The following is a 27,493-nucleotide window of genomic DNA, read 5'->3' as shown; positions in this document are numbered from 1 at the left end:
CTCAATGTAAATTATTTCTGAATTAGAGGTTCTAAGCGTTCATGTTGTGCCATACTCTGAAAAGACAATGCAACATTTTTACATAGAGCCTAAAGTGTAGACTTTGTGGGTGGGTATCACTTCCAGCAAATAGGATTTTAAAAATAATCCAGACCGTGAATTATTTTGAACTGAAGACAGGTTACATGGATTAATTGTGTTTCGCTTTTTTAATTTATTTTTCTTAGACTCCACTGATAATATACCTCTTTCATTTCCTGATTGATTATGCTGAACTGGTATTTATGGTAAGTGTTTCTTTAATTTTCTTCCACGACATGATTGCCTCTCTTTCAGAATTTATTCCGTGATTTCTTGGATGTGTAGAGTATGGTTTCCTAAACATCAAAGCAGAAGGGGTGATTACCTGATCTGAATTTTTTTAAAGCCTCATAATACCTGCTTGTGATTGTTTCTCTCAGACAAATAGGTGCTATTCATGGGGATTCTCAGGTAGCAAATGGTTTACGTCAGCTATTTCCACAACACATTTTTGCGCGCATTCAGCATTGACATTGCTCTCCATGTCATTAGGAAATAGATTCTAAGAGATTTGAGTCAAGCTGCAATTCTAAGCACACTTAACAATCATATGGTCCCTAGACCGCATCCGAGTGCCAAGGATGCTGCAGGTCTCCTCCTCCAGGGCTGGAAATAGAGCTCCCATCTTGGAAGAGGAGATCCGACTGTGTATCTCCACCCTCCACCCCAGCCCTTTTTCAGCTGCTGCAGAAGGTCTGTGCTTGCTCCCTCTCTTGAGGTTGGTGTTGCAAACTTGGGAGAGGAGGAAATGGTGCGTTTGGGGCAGACCAGGGAGTGGGGAGGCTGTGATTCGGCCAGATCCAAAAAACCCTGAGTTCCTGCCCCTGCCTCCAGCAAGGGGAGTGAGTTAGATGGGTTCAAAGCCCAGTTTAATATTTAATTTGGTTCAGTGAATCACCCTAAAAGCCTCTTAATTCCTGAATAATTACATATTGAACTGCCTTTTTTGACCTGGTGTATGACAAATCTGACTACTTTTGCCGAAGAAACTGATAGTCTGCCTCAGAGTTGGAAATGGTACAGCAGCACTAAAAACACACACACGTAAGAACAAAGGGAGAGGCAGGCCTTAAACTGGTGATTAAGCTTGAAAGTGGCTATTTATTTGTGAAGATTGTCCCACACGTTTTGATCAAGTGTCTTCCTCATGGCTACTAAAACAAATGGCATATATGGACATTAAGATAAATGCAAAGCGCTAAAACAAATAAAAAATGTCTGCCTTCAGATAGACAATATGCATGATGTATAGTCGAGCATAAACAACTCCGAATGTTTACTAGACAACATGCTGCATTATATTGCTGATAACGTCTACATTTCCGAAACTTGGAAGGATGAACAGCGATAAATTATTTGAAGCATTTGAACTTGGGATGCACTTATTCTAGCATCGTTGCCTTTGTGGCATTTGTTAATCTTGCTTCTCTGATCAGATGAGCTTCTCGGATCTAATGATGAACATACTTTCTAGGAAGTAAGTTATTCTGGTTCAGTAGGATTCAATTGCAAGGAAACATGTTTAGGATTCCCCCCCACCCCCCACGGTCCTCTTGCATGGTATAAAACTGCCCTTAGGCTGGTTCATCCTGAGGGCTTCAGGATCAGTTTTGTGCTTTGTAAATTTAAGAAATGTGAGGGGAAGTGAACACATTTAAGTTCATTTAGGGTTTTTGCAAGGCAAACTCCATCACCAAGTATGTTAATACAATGCATATAGCAAGGCATAAAGACCAAGAGAGTATGGTTGATCTGAGGTCAGTTTTCTGAGCTCTGGCTGGGGAATGCTTGGAGTTGTAGGGCTTTTCTCTGTCTAAACATGCATAGGATTGTGTCCTAAGGTGCTAATCTTAATGCTTGTGATTCTGTTTAAATGTTCTTTAGGACTGAAGTGGTATTTGCCATGTGCTAAGATTTATTACTTGGCAAACAAAAATTCTTTCTATCAGGTACTAGTGTATATCCTGCCATAGCTACAGTTACTGTGCAACTAACATGATTGTAGTTTTTCCATTTCGCTGAAGTTAAGAGGGACTTGATGAACAAACTCAACTGTGCACTAGACTCTCAAAATATTTAATTTTCTAATCCCTCTTGTGGGAGTTTGATGAGCCAATGATAATTCATGCACCATATTTTCAAATTCTGATGTTTTGACCCATAAACTGAACCACTGCAAGTTGCATTGTGATATTTAATGTTTTCAACTGCTTTTTATTATTTTTTATCATCCTTCCTTCAGATAACAGATATATTGACTGCTGTAGCCCTCTATTTGGCCATTCAGGATTACAACAAAGTTCTGGTAAGTAAACAGGTGTCAATTTTGGTTCAGCTTTTATTCACATTGCTTACAGTGCATTTGCTATGCCTTCTCCTTCCCTTCTTCCATTTCTAGTAGGCGCTTTCTAATCTAATATTTTATAAGTTTTGTTATCCCACTTGATGTGTGGCATCATTTGCTCATCTCCCATGGATGAAAACCTACTTTACAACAAGTTAAAGTACTGTACTCCTTCACAGTAGTTACGTTATTTTACACTTGTGCAATAATGTGTCATTCTGCTATCATAAATGACATTGCACTAGTGGAAACTAGGATCTTAACTACTCGCAAGAGGAGAATCCAACTAAAGTTAAGTTTGTGCAAGCATAGTTGCACAAGAGCGGTTGTGTAAGTGCTTGTGCATTATGCTTGTGCAATCTGTTGTGCAAGCATAATATGCAGCCACCTGCACAGTGGAAAGTTTCGATGGAGCTCTGCTAGCACTATTTGAGTTTGTGGAGTGACACCGTTGGATACTGCCCTGAAACGCACAGTATCACATGCAAAAAAGCAAGAGTGGGAAAAAACATTAATTAGATAAGACAAGGAAAAAGGACACACTTGCTTCTGGCCATGGACAACACATTTGTCATGTCATTTGCTGGAATTTCACCCATATGCATTTTTGCAACATGATGTTAGAGTGGGGAAATGAGCCTGTCTTGGAGTAGATACTCATGGTAATACTTGCACCCATTTCCATAGTTTTTTTTTGGTGCAGACACCATGACTCAAATCAGGATTGTTATGTATTAAATAGGTAGTGCAAATGAGGTCATTTAACACTTTGCTTGTCCTCTCCCCACGTAGAAGTGAGTACTGATAAATGCAATTGTTAGTATCTTCAGATGTTCTTGGACAATAATTTTTCCCTTGCTTCCATTCCACTTACAATACTGTGTTAGCCTCTCCTGCTGACAGAATGACTTCCATCAGTGGAACAGGAGTGGGTGGGTGTGATTCCCCCCTTCGCCCCCTGCAATCTTCTGCATCCCTTGTAATCTCCTCCAGAAGGAGCTTCCAGAGCAGATTTCAGGGGGCATGAGGGGCTGACGTGGGGAGGAGAGGAGGGAAAAATCCCATTGTGTGAGCAGAAGTCCACCCATGTGATGCTGGATATTGCTAATAGCTTTTAACCCTTTTGTTAGTCAATTTCTGGCAGAACTTTGGAGTACAGGGTTCTGTTATAGCAACTAGATTGCCCCATTATCTTGATGAATCATTTTTCAATACTAATAAGAGGTAGAGATGTTGCAGTTTAACAAACTGTGTGTATTCATCAAATAAATCTCTTTATAAATTGTGACTTGACCTCATTCTCATTAAGTTGTGAAATTGGAAGGGAAACCACTGCAGATGTAATGCTTGTAAGTCAAGCTGTTTTGAAGCTCTGTTCTGAAAGGTCAGCATTGATTTAGCAAGGGAGTGACAACCTTTTGTGCAATTACATCAATATATGTCTAAATCGTCTTCAAATAAATTTGATGCAAGTCTGGAAAAAGCCTCGCATGGTTTGCAAATGTGCATGCTACACAAATTGGTTCTGCCTCTGCAAGGAAGCTAAGCAGAAGTGTAAGTAGAGGGTGTCATGTCTTACCCTACTGCCCCTGTTTTGGGAGAAGGTGTTTCAGATAATCAATCAGAATCAGATTCGGACCTAGAGGAGGCGGCGCCAGACACCAGCCAGCCTGTACCAGTGGGGGAGGAACCTCTCACAGATGATTCACCAGCTGGGAGTCAGCCCTCTCCAGAGCTTATCTCCTCAAGGCCAAATCCTACACATTCAGTGGGAAGTGAGCTTTTGTCTCCCATCGAAAGCAGGAACTTTCTGAGAAACACGACAACGGGTTTATAAGCCTGGGTTATGGCCCCAAAATGCTATTATTTTCTGCAGGCACCATGATGATGGGCAGAGTAGGTGAACACATACAGTGTTTTCTGACATACTATTTTTCTCCCATGTCTAGTTTAAAAAGCAAAAACTTCTAATAGAATTGGATAAATATGCATCTGATGCGACTGAGCTTATCCAGACCCCCATGGAAATGTACTATATCCCTCTCAAGGTAGCACTGTTGTAAGTATTGCCTTCAGCGGACAAAAGTCTTCTAATACACAGAATATTTGTTATTAGTATTGATATTGGCTTGGATCCAGAAAAGTACAAGTGGAGTTCTGTTCACACAGCAGGACTTTCTTGACTCTTCTTTCCTGCTGCATCCCTTTCCCCCAATGCACTCTCCCCCATAAAGTGGCTTGAAGAACAGCATGGGATGTGCCTTGGAGAGCTGCAGGTGCAGGTGGGAATTGGTGGGAATTGGGGGCCCTCATTGCACGGGTGGATGAGCCATGAGGAGACAAGCACATTGGAGTTTTTTAAACCTTCAAACTGTAAAGGCTGCACTTGCACAAAATCCTTGTTCTGATTCATCTGACATTTGACGGTAGGGGGCAGGTATGCCTGCAAATTTCATTCAGTTCTGCCAAGAAATAAAAATGTCACAAGTCAGTTCTCTTTTTCAAAAGCAAATCAAAATTTAAAGACTACTTGCACAAGAAATCCTGCACAATTTTGTCAATATTTGCCAGGCTCCATCCATTTTGACGGGGCTACTGTGCCTGGTAACTTCATCCAGTTCAGTAAAACAAAACAAACCATCACCAACAAAGAGTTATAGCCATTTATTTATTTCCCAATATGTTTTTAGGTCTCATTCAACACACACCAAAAAGAACACAGACAGAAAGCAATTATAGTACAGAGACTTAGCATACACACAGATCAAAACAGAGAAACTGAAATTAAATTAAAGCAAACATAGTGACCTAGTTCGTGCGTAACAACCACACAGAGTGTGGATTGAGAATGGGTTGTTGTTGAGTTGTGAATTGTTGTTGAATTGTAGGTTGTTGTGATGTGCGAACACTACACTATAGTTTAACGATGGGTTGTTAGCTATGAACAACCCAGGAAGAGAACCCATGGTTGGTTGTTGAGTTGTGAACTCCGGGTTGTTCGTGGTTAAGTTAAACCATAGTGCAGGGTTTGCATGTAATGAAAACCTATGATTCAAAAGCAACCCATACTCTAGGTTGTCATTAAGTATGAATCAGGTCATATAATTTGGGCCCAAATTGGGGTAGGGGGTAATATTTGGAGACACACTGTCTCTCCCTTTGCCTCCAAATCTCTCATGAAGTTTTGGGAGGATTCAGATTGACTTTGGTTTTATTTATTACATTTTTATACCACCCCATAGCCGAAGCTCTCTGGGCAGTTTACAAAGATTAAAACATTATTAAAAATCAATTTACAAAATTTAAAACCATAAACGCATAAAACCAGATAATAACAACGTCTGCCTTTTTTGTTCGTTAGTCGATACAAAGAGATCGATACAAAGAGAACCCATTTTGTCTTGGATGAATCATAAATCTCTCTGGATGTGTTCAATTTGACATTTTTGCACACTGCTATTGGGGTTATCTAAAATAAATGTTTGCACACTGATTGTCCCTTGATAATTAATCCCATGTTTCACCTACTAAAATGTGTATTTCACCAATCTAACAGGGTGTCCCTGCTGTTTTGATTCTAGTGAAAATAAATTGTTGTATGTTTGAAGTCTTGATTGAAGAGTTGCATCTTAAAATATTTCAGTGTGTGTTGGGGCGGGGAACCCTCTGGGAGGAATAGAGCAGGGTTGTTGTTTTATCTTTGCCACCTCTGAATAGGTCCAACTCTGGTATGCTCAGACTTGCAAGTAAATACCTCCCTCCCTCCCTTATAGTCTGTTTATTTATTTTATTTATTACATTTATATACCGCCCCATAGCCGAAGCCCTCTGGGTGGTTTACAACAGTTCCATTGTAAATATCCTTATGCCAGCACATAGTGGTTCTTGAACTATCTTCCTTGTGCTCACTAAATTCTTTTAATCAAATCTATTCATTAATGGAGTGTATTATTTTTTCTAGTGTGCTTGTACATTATCTGAGTTTCTAATGTATCCTTTGCTAAAGGTATAAGAGTGGATAATGGTTTACATGAACAAGTGGGACCTGCAACAAGCAGTGCATCCCCATCTCCCAGGAGGAGTGCTCCTTTTCAAGGTGCCAGAGAGTTAGCCATGTGCCCTTCCAGTAGGTCATTCCATTTCCCCTCCACCAATTTTCCATTTTTCTTTGTAATACGTTAGTATAAAGACGTTAGTCCAATCCCTTCAAATGCACATTATTTTGTGGTTTTACATATAATCCTTCTACCCCTGTACTAATTCAAACCTATTTCATCCTCCTCCTCTCCTGATCCAAGACTTCTCCACCCACCTGAAACCGCATCTTCTGCCAAACCCATTTCCCATATAAGGGACATGTTCGCTGTTTACATCATCATCCTTGAAAATAAGATTGAATTTTAAGTATACTAATTCTCCTCTAATATTTTCCCATTCCTCCTTTAGACTCTTGTAATTATGATGTGCTGTGCTGGAAAATAAAGAGGTTTATTTGCAAGGGCAATACATAACTTGGCAGAGTACCAGAGGTGCCATTTCTTAGTTGACAAAGTATGTATAGCCCAGACATAAAAATGAGATGGCAGAATCCTTATTGACTGGCATTCTTTACTCTTTACCTTGGTGCTTAATAGAGTAACATAAGCCAAAAAAGATAAATTTCTGCCCCAAGCAGTTTATAATCTAATTTTGATTGATGAGAAGGAAAGGAGTAATGGATGGATTTGAGTAAATACAATTACAGATACTTGGGCTATGTTTCAGCTGGTGATGAGAATCAAAGGGATAGTTAGGTCAAAGTCATCATAGAAAAGTGGTTTTAAGGGGAGATGTAAAGGAAAAGAGAAAAAGTTGGTGCCTTGTAGGTTCTGGGATATTGACTTTGGATGTCTGTTCTTTTCCAGTTATCTCTTAAATCCATATACTGTGATGTCTTGTGTTGCAAAGTCCACCTGTGCCATCAACAATACTATCATCGCATTCTTCATTTTGGCAACAATAAAAGGTAATGCACTTGGGAAAATATATACAGCACTCTGCTTTGCTTTTTATAGCACATGAAGGATGTGCCAGTTTAAACACAGAAAGTACCTGTAGGTTTTTAGCTGAGATGTCAGGCCGACCAGCTCAGGCAGGCTTGTGATTCTAAAACTACAGTCTAAAAAGTATGACCAAGTGGTCCCTCAGATCACAGCTTAAATAATTGTGGGAAATGTTGAAGGCCTTTTCCAGACCTTGCACTGCTTTCCTTTTCCCCATTATCATTACATTTGCATTGAAGTTCAGCCACAGTGGTAAAAAAACCCCTTGTGGTCTTCAGAGAACAAACAAATGGAAACAATAGGGTATAATTCAACAAAGTCATCTGGCTACGTATGATCATTACATCTAATGTAGCTGAGTTTCTGGTCTCAAAATATTGGATGAACCTGAAGGCTCTGCCATTTTAAATATTCCTGTTAAAAGCATTTCCCGTTAGCAAGAATATCTGATATGTATTAATATACATACACTCGCTGTATCTTTTTTGTTTGCGTATGGACATAAATAGCTTTAAAGATCTCCTTACAAGTAATTCCATCTTTGAGTATTAATGTTATGGCATTTAACAATATATATTACTTGTGCTGATGCTTGTCATTTGCTCAAAGCGGAAACAAGATAATCTGTTTTAATGATTTTTATTAATAGAAATATTTTCATTACAAAATAACCTTTTTGTTTGTCAGGTGCTTCATCTGCTCTTCCTGGATAACTCTTGATTTCGACTGTAAGCTGTTTAGTAATTTGCCCAAAGCCTTGGACATAGATAAGACTGAGGTCATATCTAGGCATCATTTCCACTTGCTCTCAGTTTGGAGCTGGTGTATTGAACTAGTGAGGCAAAAGTGCAGCAGGTGCCCTGAAAATTTGGGGATCTTTTTGTGTTATGACCATGCCACTCCACTTGACGGCGCTGCAGCGTTGTGGACAGGGGGCTCCAACATGTGCAAACATGGTTTGCACAGAATGTACATTGTCTCTGTTCAAAACCACTGCCAAACGCACCCTTAATTTATATGTGCTCAGTGTACTAAAATGGTGTGAAAAGAAAGGGTGGCTCTGGTGCTATACAGGATGATAAGTATAGGCTGGTATATCATCCTGTACAGCACCAGAGCCAGCCTCTCTTTCCACACACTTTTGTGGTGCTCTTTCTCCTTTCCTTCCTCATCCTCAGTGTACTAAAATGCCAGGAGGTTATATCTCTTATGTTGGTCAAAAGCTTCCATTTTAAAACCCCGTTTGGATATGAAACACCTCGCAATTATTAGCTGTGACATCGATTTTTCTTTCCCTCTTTTGCAGGCAGTGCCTTCCTCAGTGCTGTATTTCTAGCCTTAGCAACGTATCAGTCCTTGTACCCTCTCACGTTGTTTGCACCAGCCGTTCTGTATTTATTGCAGGTAAATACTCTACAGGAGCAAAAGCTCCCTTTTCATATAGCTAGTTGCTATCAACAGATTGATTAGGAAACATGAATTGGTACATACTGCAGTGGCAGGGCTGTTATCAGTTTGCAAGACTCACTTGTGGGCAGGTGGCTAGAATCAGAAAGCAACCTGCAAATTGCTCGCATGTTACCGTTGCTGAAACACAGCACTCTTCTTGTCTCTGGTGACCAACATCATTGAGCAAATTGTGAAATTCCAGACTTTGGCCTGTGGCGATCTAACTCAAGTGAGGGGAGTTGCGATGACAGTCCTTTCCCCTGAATCATCTAAACCCAGAGAAATGCTGCAGTTGGCAACGATTCTATCTCGCTTGCCGTTTTGTAGAAGAAGGCGAGCTGCGGTCATTGAAAGCATCTCGTTTCTGCTTTTCTGAATGTTGATCTGAGTCCTTCAGGGAGTCAGATGCTGATGGAATCTTTAATTATTCATATATACACATAGCCCTGTAAGACAGACCAACTTAGATTGTCAGAGGGCACAAGATGCTTTCCCAAGATCAAGGGATTGATATGAAAAAGGAGCTCTTTGTTAGTTCTGCAAGAGACTGGAAACATCATTTCCAGATGTTTAGGATTTGATATTGCCATCTGTTATCAAAATACAAGTGCTTTCTGTATTGCACACTCTGCTCTCGACAGGTATATTTGGGGTTGGATAATTTTGGAGGATAAAAGTGGAGGTAAGGAGAACATTACTGAGCTCCTTGGATGAAGGGTGGGAATAAAATGTAATAATAAAATAAAATATTCCAGGTGGAACTGAAAGAAAGGAATGTTGTGGGTTATTCCTGGCTCAAAGGAAAAGGCTGAGTGTCTCTGGTTTCCTGGTTGTTCCTTGCCCACTTGTGGATCTTGAGAGTTGCTGGGAAACATGGGTTGGAGGGTGCTGTAGCATTGTGTCCTATTTTTTTGGTCCTTGTCCGACAGCTGGTTGGCCACTGTGTGAACAGAGTGCTGGACTGAATGGACCCTTGGTCTGATCCAGCGTGGCTCTTCTTATGAGAGGACACATATTAATGTGGTTTATAGGCTCCAGGGACAAATGGGGTTCAAGTGCCATCATTGCAGCCACATTGTAGCGAAGTTCTTGCATGGGAAGAGGAAAGGGGAACTTGTTGATGCCTTGGCTTCCCTGTTCAGTTCTCAGAGGGTTTCTGAAAATTATCTCTGCTTTTAATTCTGATTCCCACCTGCTGCTTGTCCCTGAACCTGGTTCCTGCCATAGCACATCTTCTGCACAGCATTTCTCCTGTTTAATCTGCCATTATCTTCTCTGCACAATTTCCTTGCGTTTGATGCTCTGGGCCGAATGCTTTATATCTAACTTCTTTAGCATTAGACTTAATTCCAGGTTCTCCCATTTTTTGACCCTCCAGCATGTTTAATTTCACACTCAGATTCTCCTGTTGACCAATTACTTGATAACTGCACAAGACCTGCAGTTGCGAATACTGTACCTGTACCCATCTTTAATACAATCTGTTTCTGAGCTTTTGGCATATGACTCACAGGAAAATGTTGAGGATGCTAAAATGTTATTAAATTTGAAGTCCAGACATATAATATGACTTATGTAGAAAGTGCTGGATTTTCTCTCCCTGGATACCCTGGCTGGAAAATTCCAGGAGCACTAGATAGAGCTTCAGATCAATAAAATGGCTTTTATACACTATTTTCATGTATCAAAAATGCTTCAGACACATTATCTTCCAATCCTTTTAAGGTTGGTCAATATTATTGCTCCCTTAATACATATGGGGAATTGAGCCTGGGGGAGCACATCTTTGCTAAGGCCAGAAGTGAGATTTGAACCAGCAACTTCATGATTTATAGCTCTGTCACTTAGCCATTGCACTACACCAGCTCCCAGATTTTCAGTATGTGAACTGCCCAGGGAGCTTCGGCTATTGGGCAGTATAAAAATGCAATAAATATGGAATTAATTTAGCGCATTTTGCCTTCTCTTAACAATATCAGAAGGGGAGGGCTTAATTCAGAATATGAAAAGCCTCTCATGATTTTTGCTTACCAATGAAATTGCATATTATCATTTTATAAAACATATTTTGTGATTTTGTTTCCCCCCTAGCGTCAGTTCATACCAGTGAAAATGAAAAACCAAGACTTCTGGCTTTACACTGTGCAGTATGCTGGGCTGTATTTGGGAAGTCTGATAGTAATTATTTGCCTCTCATTCTTCCTTCTCAACTCTTGGGATTTTATTCCATCTGTTTACGGTTTCATGTAAGTAGAAGCTGTTTCTATGCACTAGATCCATCCATATATAAAACAAGTTGTGTTTATAGCACAAAACCCAAAGAATTAAAATCTCAAAGCAAGCCCTCTATTCTTAGCAGTACCTGCTTTTGTCCAGTGTCTTGTTAATTAGGAATGACTTATTGCTGCAACTCTCTGAATGAATAGTACAACTTCATTTGTCTGAATGGCTTGGAATATATGGTTTAAACATTCAGATAAGCAGAGACTTGAATAAACTGGTGGACTAGTTACCTAGAGCTGTATTGACATTTTAAATGCGGTAAAGCAGCAGTTTCTGCAGCTGAAACTCTCCCCACGGCCTGAGTTCGATCCCAGCGGAAGCTGGTTTCAGGCAGCCGGTTCGGGTCGACTCAGCCATCCATCCTCCCGAGGTCGGTAAAATGAGTACCCAATTAGCTGGGGGAAAGGTAATAACGGTCGGGGAAGGCAACGGCAAACCACCCCGCTATAAGGCCTGCCAAGAAAACGTCAACGAAAGCTGGTGTCCCTCCAAGAGTCAGTAATGACTCAGTGCTTGCCCGAGAGGTTCCTTTCATTTTCCTTTCATATAGTGAAATTTAGATAACAAATAGATACTTGTGGCTGAGGTTTCTATAATGGACGTTCTGTGGACTGAGAGAAGCTTTATTCAGTGACTCAAGAGCAATTCAGATAATGGAATAAACTGCATAGGAAAGGTGAAGAACTTTATAAAGCTACTTTATCAGTAGCTTTATAAAAAAGGATTAGATTGGCATCTGTTAGGGATGTCCAAGTTGTAGGATCGTTTGCTTAGAGATGAGGTGTGCACTTCTACAACCTGGAACCCTCCAGATATTTTGGGATGTTGTTGTTACCCGCAGTAAATAACTTGAAGATGCCCTTAAAGCTTCAACCGCTATGTCAGCTACACAGATCCTAGTTTCACCTTGTCATTCTGTAGTTTCTAAAATTTGGTCAAATTATTACAAAAATATTTGCATTTGCTGTTTAAAACATTTTGAGTGCAAAATATGGTTGAAGAAGCCCTTCAGCATCTGAATATTTCAACCTGAAGTGTTAAAAATGCCAAGTACCAAAATAGAACTAAATAGATGAACTGTGTCCTAAATGCAATGTTTTATATCTTGGTAGTCTTTGAGGCTAACTTAATTTGAGTACTTAATTTATTCTGCATCCCATCAATCATCTTTGTTGTTCACCTAACGCAGGATAATACTGTTCCTAAGATTAGCTGTTATGACCGATAGGTGTCACTGTTTTCCCACAAGAATGAATTTACATTAGACTTTGAACACCTTAACAGAGACAGTTGCAAGAAAGTTAGCCTAACAAAACCCATTTCATCTGAGCGTCTTTGTAATTAACATATAACGGTTTACTGTATGTTCTACACAAATTGTTTGTGAGTCTGCTGTTATGGTACGGTGTATATCGAGCATTTACATACCGACCGTTCAATAATGATGATATTGCTCTGTCAATTCCAGTCTTTCCGTTCCAGACCTGACACCCAACGTTGGCCTCTTCTGGTACTTCTTTGCTGAAATGTTTGAGCACTTCAGTCTCTTTTTTGTGTGCGTCTTTCAGATCAATGTCTTCTTCTACACCATTCCTTTGGCGGTGAAACTAAAGTAAGTCCATTATTTTATTCTTGCTTTGCTTTGGGGAACCAGCCACCTGTCTCTCCTGGTAGAGAGTGTTAATTTTTAATATCATCGTAGTAAGTTTTTAACGTTTTATTAATTCCATTTATTGCTTATGACCTTAGGCCATCACAATGTGAAATGGGGGAAATGGACATTATATAACAAGTAGAATAAAAATATATAAAATTAATTAGCATGGATCAGTGAGAAACCTAACTTAATTAAAACCAGGCAATTGGCCAGACAAAATAAATCTTATTTCTAAATTAAGCACTTCCAGTTTAAAATACATTATATCAATTCCAGTTTTGGTATTTATAGACAACTGATTATTCCTAATGAAAGGTAAAACTTGCAAGAACAGAGTCAAAAGAACTGAAACACTCAAGCATCTCCAATATATATTTTACATTTGCATTGTAAAATTTGGCACATGCCTTGGTAGTGCCATTAAGTAAGTAACCACTCTTCCCAATATCTTAAAATCCTTGTTAAAAAGCAAAAACACTTCAATCCATGTCTGCACAATCAGGGTTTTCCACAGTGTTTGAATCCTGACCGTTGTTGCTTATCTTGGATAATTCACAGGTTGTGTATTTCTCTATGAAAATGTAGGCTCTATGCACTAGTTTCATGTTATTGTATACATGAAAACTATGAGCCAAGACAGGGATTGAGATATAAATAAATCAGAAGAAATTCAAGAAAGAGTTGATTTCATGTAGGTTAAAAAAAAGGACACTATTTGTAAGAGGTTTATTTATGTATAGTTTTACATCCTTGGGTGGATAAAGGTCAATTGGTTTGCTGTTCTTTATGTGTCATATACTTTCTTTCTCTCTCTCTCTTTCTCCCTTTTATTTTCTTTACAAACTCTCTAAAAAAGGAAGGGTTGTAATGAGGCTTAGTTAACCATTGTAAGTAATGTGCTGCAGCTATGAAGCTCTCTACTTTAAGGATGTCAGGAATATTAAGAACACCCATCTCCCTAGCCACACAGAGCAAAGAAAAGTAACAAAAGCCAAAATAACCAGGAAAGTGGCTTTAAGTTAAGCATTTATTTTTGTGGCAGGGGACCCATCCCTAATTGGAAAGGCAGTTTGTCTACTGGGAAGCATCTGCCCAGGAAGGCAATGGAATCTTCTTCCTTTGCCGTTCTCAAGACAAGGATAGATAACATGAGTCATCAGTGCTTTGGCCATGCAGCATCTGCTCTGTGCTAGGGACTGAACAAAACATTGAACAGACTTTGCTGCTTTCTAAGAAGAACCTGATTTCAGTCTCATGCAGTAAGATCTAGGAGGTTTTTTTCTTCATTACGTGGAAGCCTAGAAGTGTCCATTTCCTGTTGCAATCTTAGGAGATCCATGTTGTCCATTTTCTCAGCTGGAGCCATATCACACTCTGTGCTTGGAAAGCTAAGAATAGTATAGCAGGAGCTCATATGACCCCACGATGTGACTGCAGTGAAATAATACCTTAGTACCTCTCAGTTTGAAGGCATCATTCTACATCTCTTTCAGGCCAAGTTTTCACCTCCTAGCGACGATGATCAGCCTGATCTTGGCAAGATATTTTATGAAGCTTTCCCTCCCCCCTCCTGCTGCTTTCCCCACTCTTCAATTGTGACTGTAACATATACTATAGGCCCAGGCTCATGTGAAGCTATGTTGAAACTGGATATGGCTGTCACTCAGTTTCTAGACATCATCTGTGCTCTGTCACGATAAGAAGTCAGTCAAGTTTCAGCCTACAATTTCTACAAGGAGACCCAGTATGGTTTTGTAGTAGATAGAGCATTGAACTCAGGCCATGATGCTCAGTGCGCGTGTCACTGACCCTCAGACTAACCTAGCTGAGGCCGCTGCGTGTGCACTGCTGCTGAGCTCCTTGGCATAAGGTGGGGCACAAATGAAATAAATGCACTGAAAAATGTTTGAAAGGCCACAAGAGATCGTAGTGTCATTCTGACAGCCTAATGCTAGTGGTACAATATTATTGTTTCAAATGCCAAATATTGTTTCAAATGCCAGGCATTTGGTTTGGTTAATGACAGAGGGTCATGGCTGCCCCTGTGATCTCTACAGCTATGGTGAATCCTGTGTTTTTTCAACTGAGATGATTTTGTACCAGGATGTCTCTGTCACTGTTGTTCTTGTTGGTGTATTTGCTATATTGTTAAGGTCTAAGATGTATTGTATTTCCTAATTCTGGATCTCACTTATTAAGGAAAAATGATGATGACGATGATGATGATGATGATGATGATGATAAAGAAATATAGTGTTCCATGTTGTTTCAGATTATATGGGTCCTAGTAAAATACTACTTGTTCTTTTAGAAACAAACCTCCTTTTAGAAAACAAATGGTAAAATTGACACTTGAGGCTGATTAATGTTTTGCTGGCTTGGTGTGTACAGTCGTGTGAAAAAGAAAGTACACCCTCTTGGAATTCTATGATTTTACATATCAGGACATAATAACAATCATCTGTTCCTTAGCAGGTCTAAAAATTAGGTAAATACAACCTCAGATGAACAACAACACATGACATATTACACCGTGTCATGATTTATTTAACAGAAATAAAGCCAAAATGGAGAAGCCATGTGTGAAAAAGTACGTCCCCCTTATGATTCAATAGCTTGTAGAACCACCTTTAGCAGCAATAACTTGAAGTAATCATTTTCTGTATGACTTTATCAGTCTCTCACATCGTTGTGGAGGAATTTTGGCCCACTCTTCTTTACAACGTTGCTTCAGTTCATTGAGGTTTGAGGGCATTTGTTTATGCACAGCTCTCTTAAGGTCCCGCCACAGTAGTTCAATCGGGTTGAGGTCTGGACTTTGACTGGGCCATTGCAACACCTTGGTTCTTTTCTTTTTCAGCCATTGTGTTGTAGATTTGCTGGTGTGCTTGGGATCATTGTCCTGTTGCATGACCCAATTTCGTCCAAGCTTTAGCTGTCGGACAGATGGCCTCACATTTGACTCTAGAATACTTTGGTATACAGAGAAGTTCATGATTGACTCAATGACTGCAAGGTTCCCAGGTCCTGTGGCTGCAAAACAAGCCCAAATCATCATCCCTCCACCACCGTGCTTGACAGTTGGTATGGGGTGTTTGTGCTGATATGCTGTGTTTGGTTTTTGCCAAACGTGGCGCTGTGCATTATGGCCAAACATCTCCACTTTGGTCTCGTCTGTCCAAAGGACATTGTTCCAGAAGTCTTGTGGTTTGTTCAGATGCAACTTTGCAAACCTAAGCCGTGCTGCCACGTTCTTTTTAGAGAGAAGAGGCTTTCTCCTGGCAACCCTTCCAAACAAACCATACTTGTTCAGTCTTTTTCTAATTGTACTGTCATGAACTTTAACATTTAACATGCTCACTGAGGCCTGTAGAGTCTGAGATGTAACTCTTGGGGTTTTTACAATTTCTCTGAGCATTGCACGGTCTGACCTTGGGGTGATTTTGCTGGGACGTCCTCTCCTGGAAAGATTAGCAACAGTCTTGAATGTTTTCCACTTTTGAATCATCTTTCTCACTGTAGAATGATGGACTTTAAATTGTTTGGAAATGGCCTTATAACCCTTCCCAGATTGATGGGCAGCAGCAATTGCTTCTCTAAGATCATTGCTGATGTCTTTCCTCCTTGGCATTGTATTAACACACACCTGGATGCTCCAGACCAGCAAACTGAAAAAAACTTTGGCTTTTATAGAGGTGGTCATACTTGCAGATGATCAATTAATCACGGGCATTTGATTAGCAGCACCTGTCTGCTACTTAGCATCTTAATTCCTATGGAAGCAGTAAGGGTGTACTTACTTTTTCACACATGGCTTCTCCATTTTGGCTTTATTTCTGTTAAATAAATCATGACACGGTGTAATATGTCATGTGTTGTTGTTCATCTGAGGTTGTATTTACCTAATTTTTAGACCAGCTAAGGAACAGATGATTGTTATTATGTCCTGATATGTAAAATCATACAATTCCAAGAGGGTGTACTTTCTTTTTCACACGACTGTTTTTGGACTCTGCTTAGGCATTTACATCACTCATATTTGGCTGATGCCTTCTCCCAGGCATTTAACAGCATTTAACAGCATATGCTGAGTTATTAACTGACCCGAGAATAGTTGTTTTAAATGGATATTGTTGGTTTTTATACTTTTGGTGGTTTAAAATTTTGTATATCTGTTTTTAACTTTTGTAAACCGCCCAGAGAGCTTTAGGGTTAGGGTTAGGTACTGGACACAGAAAGAAATACCCCTGGAATCTCAGCGTTCATTTGTGGCTGCAAAAAACAGGCGGTATATAAATGTAATAAATAAATAATGCCATGATAAATTTGTTAGCCTTTAACAAGCCATAGTAACTCTTTGTTGCTTTTTGTACAACAGTCTAAAACAGCTACATTTCTGTAAAGTGCTCTTCATGGCCAGCATAAGAAAAGATGCTTAACACATGCACAGAAGTCAGATTTTCATGTATTTTGGGGGCGAGGGAGAGACAATCTAAGATTTTTTTCTCTTCTCCAAAGTATATCGTGCTAGCAAAATAACACATTCATGCAAAGAGCACAGCATCTACATCATCTAGTTATTTACAGTCTTCTTTATTTCGTTTCTAGGGAGCACCCCATGTTCTTCATGTTTGTTCAACTTGCCATCATTTCCATCTTCAAGTCCTACCCAACTGTGGGAGATATTGCGCTCTACATGGCCTTCCTTCCGCTCTGGAGCCACCTGTATCAATGTAAGTTCTTTCTGATTGTTCTTTTCTCCCTGCCAGTTATAACCTAGTCATTCTCAATCCAGAACTTCACAATCCCTTACTAACAGGTCCCAAACAGCTTTCCAGGTTTCATTTTGTCGCAAGGATCCTTCTTTAGTATTCCCACAATAGATAGCTACTGAGATCCAGAATTTTGTTTGCTAATATTCCCAGAATGGGGAAGCAAGGTTCTTGACCTGAAAATGAAAGCAAGAAAACTGGGGAGTATATAGCAGAGTGCCAGATTATTGGTATGCTAAGTGTGTAATCCTATGCATGTTTAGACAGAAAAAAAGTCCTACAACTACCAGCATTCCCCAGATAGACATGCTGGCTGAGGAATGCTGGGAGTTGTAGGACTTTTTTCTGTCTGAACAGGCGTAGGATTGCACCCTAAATTTGTTCAGTATTTGGGAACCAGCCATTTTGTGGTCCTCAGTACCTCATTTCATCGTACAATGAGTCATATTCTGCAATGTCAGAGTATGGTGGACCTCTGATGATAAGTTGTTCCAAAGGTGTAGGGCTACTGCAGAGAAGGCCCTCTCACATGTTGGTTTCAATAGGAGTGAACTAAGCGCATGCCTAAGTCTCCCTCTAAAATCATCAGGATTTAAAAGTACTTATTTTGAGCTGCCCTCTAAATTGGTCTAAATTGTCTTTTATTACAACTCAGAACTCTAACGCTTAACCATCACTCTGGCTATTCAGCTGTAACTCTTGCAATAAGTACATGCTCTTGTGTGTGCAAACTAAGAATAAATCATACTTCTCGATGACTTTAGTTGCCTGCTGTGATGAAGTTTAGAGGGGGTAGTGATCCAGCGGCCGTACAATTCAGGAAACATTTGTTTCTTCTTCCTTGAGTGACTTGCTTGGAGGCAGTTTTGCCTGGCTGTGTTTTGAATTGCGTTGACCCATTTCACTTTAGTTCACTCTTGACTCCAGCCTGTTTGGGTTGTAGCAAGCATAATCCTAGAAGAGGAGTTTCTTCTTGCGTGTGTGAGAAGGGGCGTGCCTCTTTTAAGACTGCAGTTTTTAATCAGGTCCTGGATTTTGTTATTGTTGATTGTTCAAATTTGCTTGTGGGTGGGTGTGCTCTCTGTTTATATGGTGGTATGTAAATGGTTTTTATATTGTGTATAATATTGTATTTTTAAGGTTTTTAATTTTTGTAAACCACCCACAGAGCTTCTGCTATTGGGCGGTATATAAATGTAAGAAATGAAATGAAATATGCGAGTAATTTTTATGCCTGGTTAATAAGGGCAGTGTTTAGATCAATATTTTTTTTAAGGGGACAGTTTTACTGATTAATTGATTAAACATTGCATCCCCACCAAAAATTGAATACTGACTACCCCAGGAGAATGTGATTGTCAGAGTATTAAATGGAAAGGCATGTGGGGAAGAGGTGCTGTTACATTCTTTCTGAGATTACCTGTGGGACATATCAGTGACTAAATTTTCCTGTATCTAAATGTTCCAAGTTGGAATTAAATACTTTATTTTAAGGGTTTTTACATGCACATTAAAACAAAATCTCGTGGAGTGTTTTCCTTCGAAGTTTTCATTTATTGTGTTCTTTGGTCTGTTTTCAGAGAGGTATAAAATTCTGCCACACATTCAGGAATGATGTGGACAGTCTGTTTGTTCTACATTTGTTTTTAAATTGTTTAAGGTTGTTTTCTTGTTTTACTTTGAAAATGTATTTAATTGGATCCAGGCTTAGTCATGTTTAGAGAGTGGACCCATGAAATACATGGAACTTGAGTTAGTCATGACTAACTTGTCAAATTGATTTCAGTGGCCTTCTCTGAGCATGAATAAGTCCGGATCCAGCCCACAAGCTGCTTTTGTTTGTGAATAACCTTGGGAATATTTTTTTTTGTTTCAAAGTTATTTATAAATACTAGAAATAAGTATTTCTCGTATTTAAAATGTTACACAAGCAACAAGTATTCATTACTGAGTATTCATGTGTTCTTATGACTAGTGCATCTAAAAAGGAAAAGAAAATACCCTGCATGAGCTGCCCAAAATATTTCATTGTAGTTTAGAACAGGAAGATTTCAGTCCAAAATTAGCTTTCCCTGCCCTTTTTCACCAGTTGTATACTTGTACATTTTGCACCTGCTTAAATCCAAGAAGTGGAAGCGGGGGCTATGAAATTGGGAAATCAATGCAGAATAAACCTGCCAAAGCTTTCATTCCCTACAGGAATTGCAGTTAATTACTGATTTTAACCAGAGGGATTTCTATAGCAGCTGTCTCTAGAGCCACCCTCTAAATTAGTATCTGCCAACCCATTGTAGCTAATATAGTACAAAGCCAAGGACACATTAGAATATCAGTTAACCAGTTTTAATGACGCCTCTGCTTTTTGTTGCAGTCCTACGGAATGTCTTCATCCTTTCCTGTGTACTCATTGTCTGCTCCCTACTCTTCCCGGTTTTATGGCATCTCTGGATTTATGCTGGAAGTGCAAACTCCAATTTTTATTACGCCATTACATTGACATTCAACGTAGGACAGGTTAGTGAAACTACGTGGTGGGTGAGAGTTTAACCCTCTCAGGTTCCGCGTGACTTAACCACTGGGCTGCACTGTGATGCTGCACAAGCACACACACACACAGTATTGGATTTGGTACTGGACACAGAAAGAAACACCCCTGGAATCTCAGCATTCATTTGTGGCTGCAAAAAACAGGCTGGAGTGTGTCTGTCTGTGTGTAATTGGTGAAATCTCCAGGGTCAGATGGAGTTGAATAGGATTGCCATTGGTAAGATGCCCCGTGTAGATCCTTGCCTTTCCCCAGGACTAGAACAAATGGAATAAATTATGCAAAAGAAGAAAAAATAAGCAAATACACACAATTTATTCAGGTTACAGAATCTAGCTTTTCTTGGTGCAGATTTTTTTAAATATTCCATGCACACAATCTTGCCTAGCTGGTATCTATCAAGGAAGTGGAATATGGCAACATTTGTCCATGTAGTGTATATTGGATTGAATGTTTTGTCTCTCCTTCGGCTCCAGATCTGTATGGTAAAAAATACTTGCCTGAACAATTGGGAACAAAAATGAGCAAGGGGTCTTCTCATAAAAATGAGAGTGGTTCTTCTTATCTGAATAGTATTCTCCCAAGAACCTGATTTGGAACTTAGAAGGTCAGAACAGCAGCTGGTTTCTGGTGTAGGTGGATTTTTCATCTCTTCCTCTCCAGCTTCCTAGACCCATCGGCACTTCTCAGGCTCGGTGTACATCAGTACACAGCAACTCCCTTTCTCAGCGCTCTGCTGAGGCTAAATGTTGAATCATAAGAAATGGAAGGTGGCATTGCAGCTGTCTTGCCTTCACTGCAAACCACCAGCTAGGAAGCAAAGCTCATTGTGTTGGGATGTGCTGTTTCATAAGATCAGAATTTCTTCTGCATTCAGTAGATTTTGCTATGGACCAGTGCAGTGAGGTGTGGACAGGGAGCTTGGAATTATAGCTGTGGTGTGGACTTGGGATAAGCTGTGCATCTTTGCTACACGTAACCTAGTTACAGGAGGAGGCAGTCTTGTTTTGATCCCTTTATGCTGTGTACTTCAAGGTGATAATCCCAAACTCTAGTAGAAATCTTGGCTTTTAGACTAGGTCTCCTGTGCATAGTTCCTCCTCCCGTCTAATTGTGTTTAATTGATCACAGGAAGCGACTGCCCTCTCAAAATTTTCTCTTCACATCTATTTCTGCCCTGTAGCAACAAGAATTAAACATCTCCTTGTTGCTGACCTCCTGTTAGTTTCAAAATAATGTCTTGCAACACACTTTGATTTGGGTTTTCCCTCAAAAGGAATTGAATTCTCCTTTCATTGTTAACCAAATTATACAATTATTTTGTCTATCTCTGGAAATTGGCATGTTTCACATTGTGTCATAAAGGGAGCTGTGCATTGAGACTGGATTTGGCCTTCCATTGAGCATTTTTAGGCTTGTCTAGAAAAAGTATTTAATTATGCAAGTCTTGACCTGCAGTCCACACTAGTTTTCCACCTCATGTGCTGTGCATATGAACTAGGCCAGAGTTTGGGGTTTTGATGTGGGAAATTCCACTCCCATTCAGACTCATTTCAGATTTCATGTGGCATTGTTTGACTGATGCCTGCTTTAGGTCTTTGGTGTATGTCCACAGCTTGTCCCTAAGTGTTTGGGAATGAACATCTTCTCTTCATCCTTTGTGTGTAACCATGGCAAAACAGCAGTACTGTATAAAGCATGAAGTGGCTGTGAGCTGGATTTATTTCACCCTTAAAATTCCATTAAGCGCTGCACAAAGAATAAAAATGGAGTGACCTTTGCACAGGTTGCTACTTACAACCTAATAGACAGTGCACAAAAGGAGTAAAAGACAGTGGAGGAAAGCAGAATGTATGTAGTATTGAATGTCCAGTAGGGACACCTTTACAAATGACAATATGGGATTGACCACTGAACCTGTTCAGGGTGGGGAGGAGCCTGATGGCACTTAGTCTCAGCCAGACAAATGGAAGGAGAGGGCCTTGTTCCTTCTCTCTCTCCTCCCTCCCTTCCTCCCTCCCTCCCTCCCTCTCTCTCTCACACACAGTCACTCACTTTTTTGCACTTGCAAGGTGAAATAACTATTGATTGAGTCTGCTCAGAAACCTAACACTCTCTTTCCACTGCACCAAGGGTAAAAGATAAATCAGACACAGACATACAGAATGAACTGGCATGTTAAAAAGGAAATATGGAAGCACTAAAGGAAGGAATAAGGGAATGATTTTTTAAAAAAGTAAGAGGTTGATAAGGCAAAAAGGGTGGAATGGAAATAGTGTATCATTTACATTGTAAATGATTCATTGTCCCCTCACCTATCCCTCTTTGTAAATTTTATCGTGCAGTCCTATGCATGTCTATTTAGTGGTGAGTCCCACTGAGTTCAATGGGGCTTACTCCCAAGTAAGTGAGAATAGGGTTGTGGCCCTTGGCACGTGAGATGAAATGGAGTTTGGATTATACTACTGCAAATCAGGAATAATAATTGAACCAAATGCAATGCACCTGCAAATGGAACAGAAGCGATTATTGTGGAAAGTTACTCTAGTAGTGAGATCTGACGTGCTATTGGGAAGCATACATGTTTAAAGAGTGTTTCTCATTCTAGAAAGGAGTGAGATAGCCATTGCAATCAGTTTGGGCTTGTGACATCATGTTGAAATTTGAGGAAATGAAAAGAGCAACTATTTATTTGTGGTCTCTATTTAGAACATGCAGTAACAGCAGAGTTCTTGACCTTTCTGATGATTATTTTTATGACTATTTAGCCCCTAGTGTATAGATTTTCCAATATGTTTTGTCTTAAAAATGATTCATTTTTAGTTCCACTGATCTGTATTTGTGTGAGTTGGTAGTTTCTTATGGTCTCCTTCATGCGTGTGTGTGATATTAATTATAAGAAGAAGAACTAGGTCAAGTACAAAGCCCTAGGGCTTGATTGGAACACACTGGAAGCTACTAAAACATGGGCTGCTTTGTTGGCAAAATATAAGGTGCCTATAGCCTGCACATAAATAAATGTGAACACACAGTGTGTGTCCCCTCCCCCCGCTGAGTGCTATTCGCGTTCAGCCTTCAAGCTTCTTTTGCTGGGTGTGCACAGTAGCTGCTAACTATGGCAAAAAAGGTTAGTGAAACAGGAGCTGGGAGAAATAGTTGCCGTATATATTGCACTAAAATATGTTGGCCGATATATGTGTGTGTGTGTACATTCTGTGTTTAGGCCCTGCAGTCTCACAAAATGAGAACTGCTCCTAATACTTTACACATTTTGATTTGTGTCAAAGCGTTTTGTCACTGAGTTCTTAAAAATAATAATGAAGAGGCATTCAGGAAGGACTGGATGCTTGTTCATGGTGCTTCTGAAGTCATTCAACTTTCTAAGAAACTAAGAAGCTTCATTGCCTCAAAACGAAGGGCACTGAGAATGAAGTGTTGCCAACAGCAGCAGAGGGGGAGGCTCAGTTCTGGGCTTCAAATCAGTTTCTGTCTTCATTTCCGTGTGACACCTTAACATTCCGCTCCCACCATCTCCTGTCATTGTGGTCCCACCTTGACCCTCGCCCTGCTTTATTTCCACCCTTCCATCCCCCTTCCACACACACACTATGGGTCATAAGTATTATGCAGAAGGGTATACCTTATTTCTGCATGCTAACATCACACACTGTTCTGAGAACCAAGAATATGTAACACTCCCAAATTATCCATGTTCAGTTAAGTCACAATGGGGATATGGCAAGAATTCTTGACTGTTTTCTGCAAAAACAAGCCATACTCTTTGTGGGGGACAAAGATGCCCTGAAAAGCAAAACAGTGAGCCCTATTCCAGTAAGATTTACACATACAGTCCAGGGTGGTGGTATTCTACAGAGGAAACTAGGTTCTTCTTCCTTCCTTGCATAATCAGCCAAATCACCTGGTATAGCTTTTGGTGGACTGCCCATTCCATATGTTTGAATGTCCCCCCATTTCAAGAGCTCCCTACACACAGAAAACGGGCAGGGAGAAAGTTCATATAACCACCACTACCTTCATCCACTTCATGCAACTAATAATAGTCGGCACGCATATTGCAATTCAGCGTGTTCAGAGCATGTTATGTCTCAGCAGTCCTTACAACAGCCTTGAAATCAGGCCCAGCGTGGGATCCTCAAGCAGCTGCTGGTATTGTAGCGCCCCAGCACTGACACCCTCTCCCAACTTTGGTTTGTTCTCACCCTGTGGCAGTGGCCGGTGGCTCTGAGCCACTGCCATGATACGTTGCTTACAATGCTACATTGACTGTGGGGACTTTGTGCCCAAAGCCACCACCAGTAAGTTTGTTGGGGAGGGCCTGCTGATGTTGGAGGGGACCCACCAGGGGCCAGGTTGTCGTGGTGGGGATACAAACCCGAAGCCATCCCAGCCAGTAATGTAGGTCAATATTATTATCCCTGTATTGTAGATGGAAGGCTGGCCTAGTGAGTTCATTGCAGAGATAAGATTTGAATTGGAATTTTCTGATTGATAACTGAGTGGTCTACTAAATCCTGAGCTAGGTCTTGGTGCCCAGCAAGGTGTCCTACCCCCTCCTACTTTTTCTTACCAGCAGCTGTGGAATAGGTTTCTGTTGATGCTGAAAACTGACAGTTCAAAGGAGTTGCTTCAGGCTCAAACTCCACCTCCACCTTCTTCTCAGTCTTTGGGGGCAAGTCCTTTGCCAGAGCAGTCATTTTGTGATGGTTTCTCAATTTCCCAAATGTGCCCATGGGTGAAAATCGTTGCCTACCCCTGCTCTAGATGAAGTAAGCACTTTCCTGTCGTAGCTAATCAGGTAAACTACAGTCCTCTGCATATTTACCTGGAAGATTAAGCTTCAATGATCACAGTGAGACCTATTATCAAGTAAACACATATAGGTTTGCACTGCATGTCTCTAAAGAGGTTCATACGTATTTATTATAAAAAAATATTTGGTGCTGGATTTTGTGAGTTCCTGTGGTAGTCCCTGTATGGATTGAACACTTCAGGATAAAAATATAAAATAAGAGAACATTATTTCCTCCGACTTCTGTATCACACTAATGTGGCAATTTTAAAGGAATTGACTTAATTAGAAGTAGTATTCTTTATCACACCTTGTCATGGTGATGTTCCTGGCTTAAAACCCTTAATGATTTATTATTATTATTATTATTATTATTATTATTATTTATTTATTTATTTATTTATATAGCACCATCAGTGTACATGGTGCTGTACAGAGTAAAACAGTAAATATTTATGGGTTGGTTTAGGTTTATAATGGTTGAGTAAATGGAAACCACAGACTTTGGCCATGTTTGGTGATTTCTGATCATATGCTAAAGGGCATGTGAGCATTTTCTTGATCTGGAAATGAAGCCATTTTGTTTTGAAGGAAGTGATGTCACTCTTGCTTGTGTTTGTCCTTTCTTTTTCTCTCCTGCAGATCTTGCTCATCTCAGATTACTTCTACGCCTTCCTGCTGAGGGAGTACTACCTCACTCACGGAATCTACTTAATAAGGAAAGAGAGGACAGACCCCATGCTGGTTCTCAAATAAAACGGGCATCTGACCTCGCTTGGGGAACAGACTTCTATGAGAAACATACAATATGTGGGTGGGTGGGTCTGGCTTTTGGGAAGATGCCTTTTTGCATATGGAGAAAGGGTTGCAGTTGGTCTGGGAGTAGCCTTATTAATGCTGGTACAGAGTTGGGCACAAAGAGCACGCGGACAGGTTGGGGAGTGTGCCTTGTGGCCCATTGCCCCATTTGAAGCTTCTCCCTCCAACCGTCTTGCTGCTGTGAACCTCGGTCATCAGCTCCAGGTGATGTATCAGGACATGGTGAAATACATTTAGACTGAAACCAACGTGGGCTTTGCACCCAGAGAGAGACAAGGCCATGATGGTAACTTCTGGAACGCTGCTGGGAATTTTTCTCTTTCCGGAAAGCAATAGCTTCCATAAGTGTTTATTTGGCTGATCTAGATGCCCTGCTTCCATTGCTTGAATTGACGGCTCACCTGCCTGATGTGCAGAGGATCCTTGAAAAACAGGCAGCTACGCTTATATTCTTGGACATTATTTCTCTTTGCACTGATGTTGGAAATTGGGAGGCTCCTGAATGCTTTTTGTACAGTTTTGTGCTCTAGAGAAATGGTAGATTTAATGTGATCCTTCAGAGTGGAGCTGCTGACAGAACCAGCTTGGGAGACATGAGAAGTTGAGTTCAGAATTCTTTGGTACAAATGGCAGAGGGCAGTTGAGGGGGGGATCATCAGAACTGGCTCACTTTTCTTGAAGGGGAGAGAATGCCCATCCCTACAGAAGTGCAACGGTGTCCTTTTGTGTGTGCTTTGAGAGAAGAGAAATGAAAATTAGTGCAACATAGAGGACCCAGAGTGGGAGGCATATGGACCAGAGTGGTGGGGGGCACACAATCAAACTATTGGATACATAGGAAAATTCCTCCAACTTCTACCCCTTTTATTTTGGGAGCATAGCATGTGTTCTCAGATCTCTGGGATTTTGTGACAAAGGCCAGAAGGTACAGAAGTTTGAGCATCTCTCCAACTGGGAGCACCATTTCTTTTCCATGGGATGTTTGGGCCTCACAATTGTTATAACATAAATTCTACCCAAAGTGTTACTCTTGAGTAAGAGAAGCAGTAAAATGTGACTGTATTAGAAACGTGGCTATGCAAAAATGGCTGTCCCATCCCACTCACTGTTAGTGCTGCGTGTTCAGTCAGATCTCCCTCCAGTAACCAAGATACTGATATTTGTGTTTGTTTGCTGATCACTACTATTTTTAACTGCTCAAACTCAACACAACTACATCTGGTTTCTTCCTCTGACTTCTACTTTATCAACAGTGTGGTTTTCTCACAGAGGAATCAAACGGGACCCATCCAAAGCCCCAAAGACACCCAGATACAAACCACCCCATCCTTTTATCTGTGAGCAGAAGAGATTAGACTTTGACCCACTGAATTTACAGTTAAATGGGTCCTCTGCCTTTTTTTGCAAAGCTACTCGCAAGGCATAGCCTCCTTCCTCTTATAAATTGATTTCTTATTAAGCAGTCTTTCAAAAGGGTTTTAAACAAAAAAAATAAAGAAAAATCTCGCCTTATCTTTGCGACTGGGTGGTTTTTATCTGGGCAGAGCTTCCAGCAGCGTAAAACCCTTGGTTCACGGAATTGTCTAAAGACTGCTGCACTTGAAACTTGAGTCTGAAGGGCTGCTTCCTCTCAGCTGAAATGTATGTTGGGGGCTCAGGGTACGCTGGAGAGTGTGACTCCCATTCTCTTC

General features: G+C 40.4%; 2 protein-coding genes across 2 annotated transcripts in view; one reads left to right on the top strand and one right to left on the bottom strand.

Moving 5' to 3' along the window:
* The window catches only part of PIGU (phosphatidylinositol glycan anchor biosynthesis class U), a 31,470-nt gene extending 4,155 nt beyond the window's left edge, over positions 1 to 27,315 (top strand). The window contains exons 3-12 of the mRNA XM_063145158.1: positions 228 to 287; positions 2,324 to 2,386; positions 4,375 to 4,484; positions 7,330 to 7,430; positions 8,774 to 8,871; positions 11,008 to 11,162; positions 12,668 to 12,811; positions 17,465 to 17,589; positions 20,000 to 20,142; positions 25,626 to 27,315. Of these exons, the coding sequence (XP_063001228.1) occupies positions 228 to 287; positions 2,324 to 2,386; positions 4,375 to 4,484; positions 7,330 to 7,430; positions 8,774 to 8,871; positions 11,008 to 11,162; positions 12,668 to 12,811; positions 17,465 to 17,589; positions 20,000 to 20,142; positions 25,626 to 25,739 (1,113 nt within the window). The 3' untranslated portion in view covers positions 25,740 to 27,315. The remainder of the gene's footprint in view (positions 1 to 227; positions 288 to 2,323; positions 2,387 to 4,374; positions 4,485 to 7,329; positions 7,431 to 8,773; positions 8,872 to 11,007; positions 11,163 to 12,667; positions 12,812 to 17,464; positions 17,590 to 19,999; positions 20,143 to 25,625) is intronic.
* DYNLRB1 (dynein light chain roadblock-type 1) overlaps positions 1 to 27,493 on the bottom strand; it is a 545,722-nt gene that overhangs the window by 428,685 nt on the left and 89,544 nt on the right. The gene's annotated exons all lie outside the window — the stretch shown is intronic.

The sequence above is a fragment of the Elgaria multicarinata genome, chromosome 1 (assembly GCF_023053635.1).
Source record: "Elgaria multicarinata webbii isolate HBS135686 ecotype San Diego chromosome 1, rElgMul1.1.pri, whole genome shotgun sequence".
NCBI lineage: Eukaryota > Metazoa > Chordata > Lepidosauria > Squamata > Anguidae > Elgaria > Elgaria multicarinata.
Note: the sequence above shows the minus strand (reverse complement) of the source record. Positions and strands in the feature narration are given on the sequence as shown.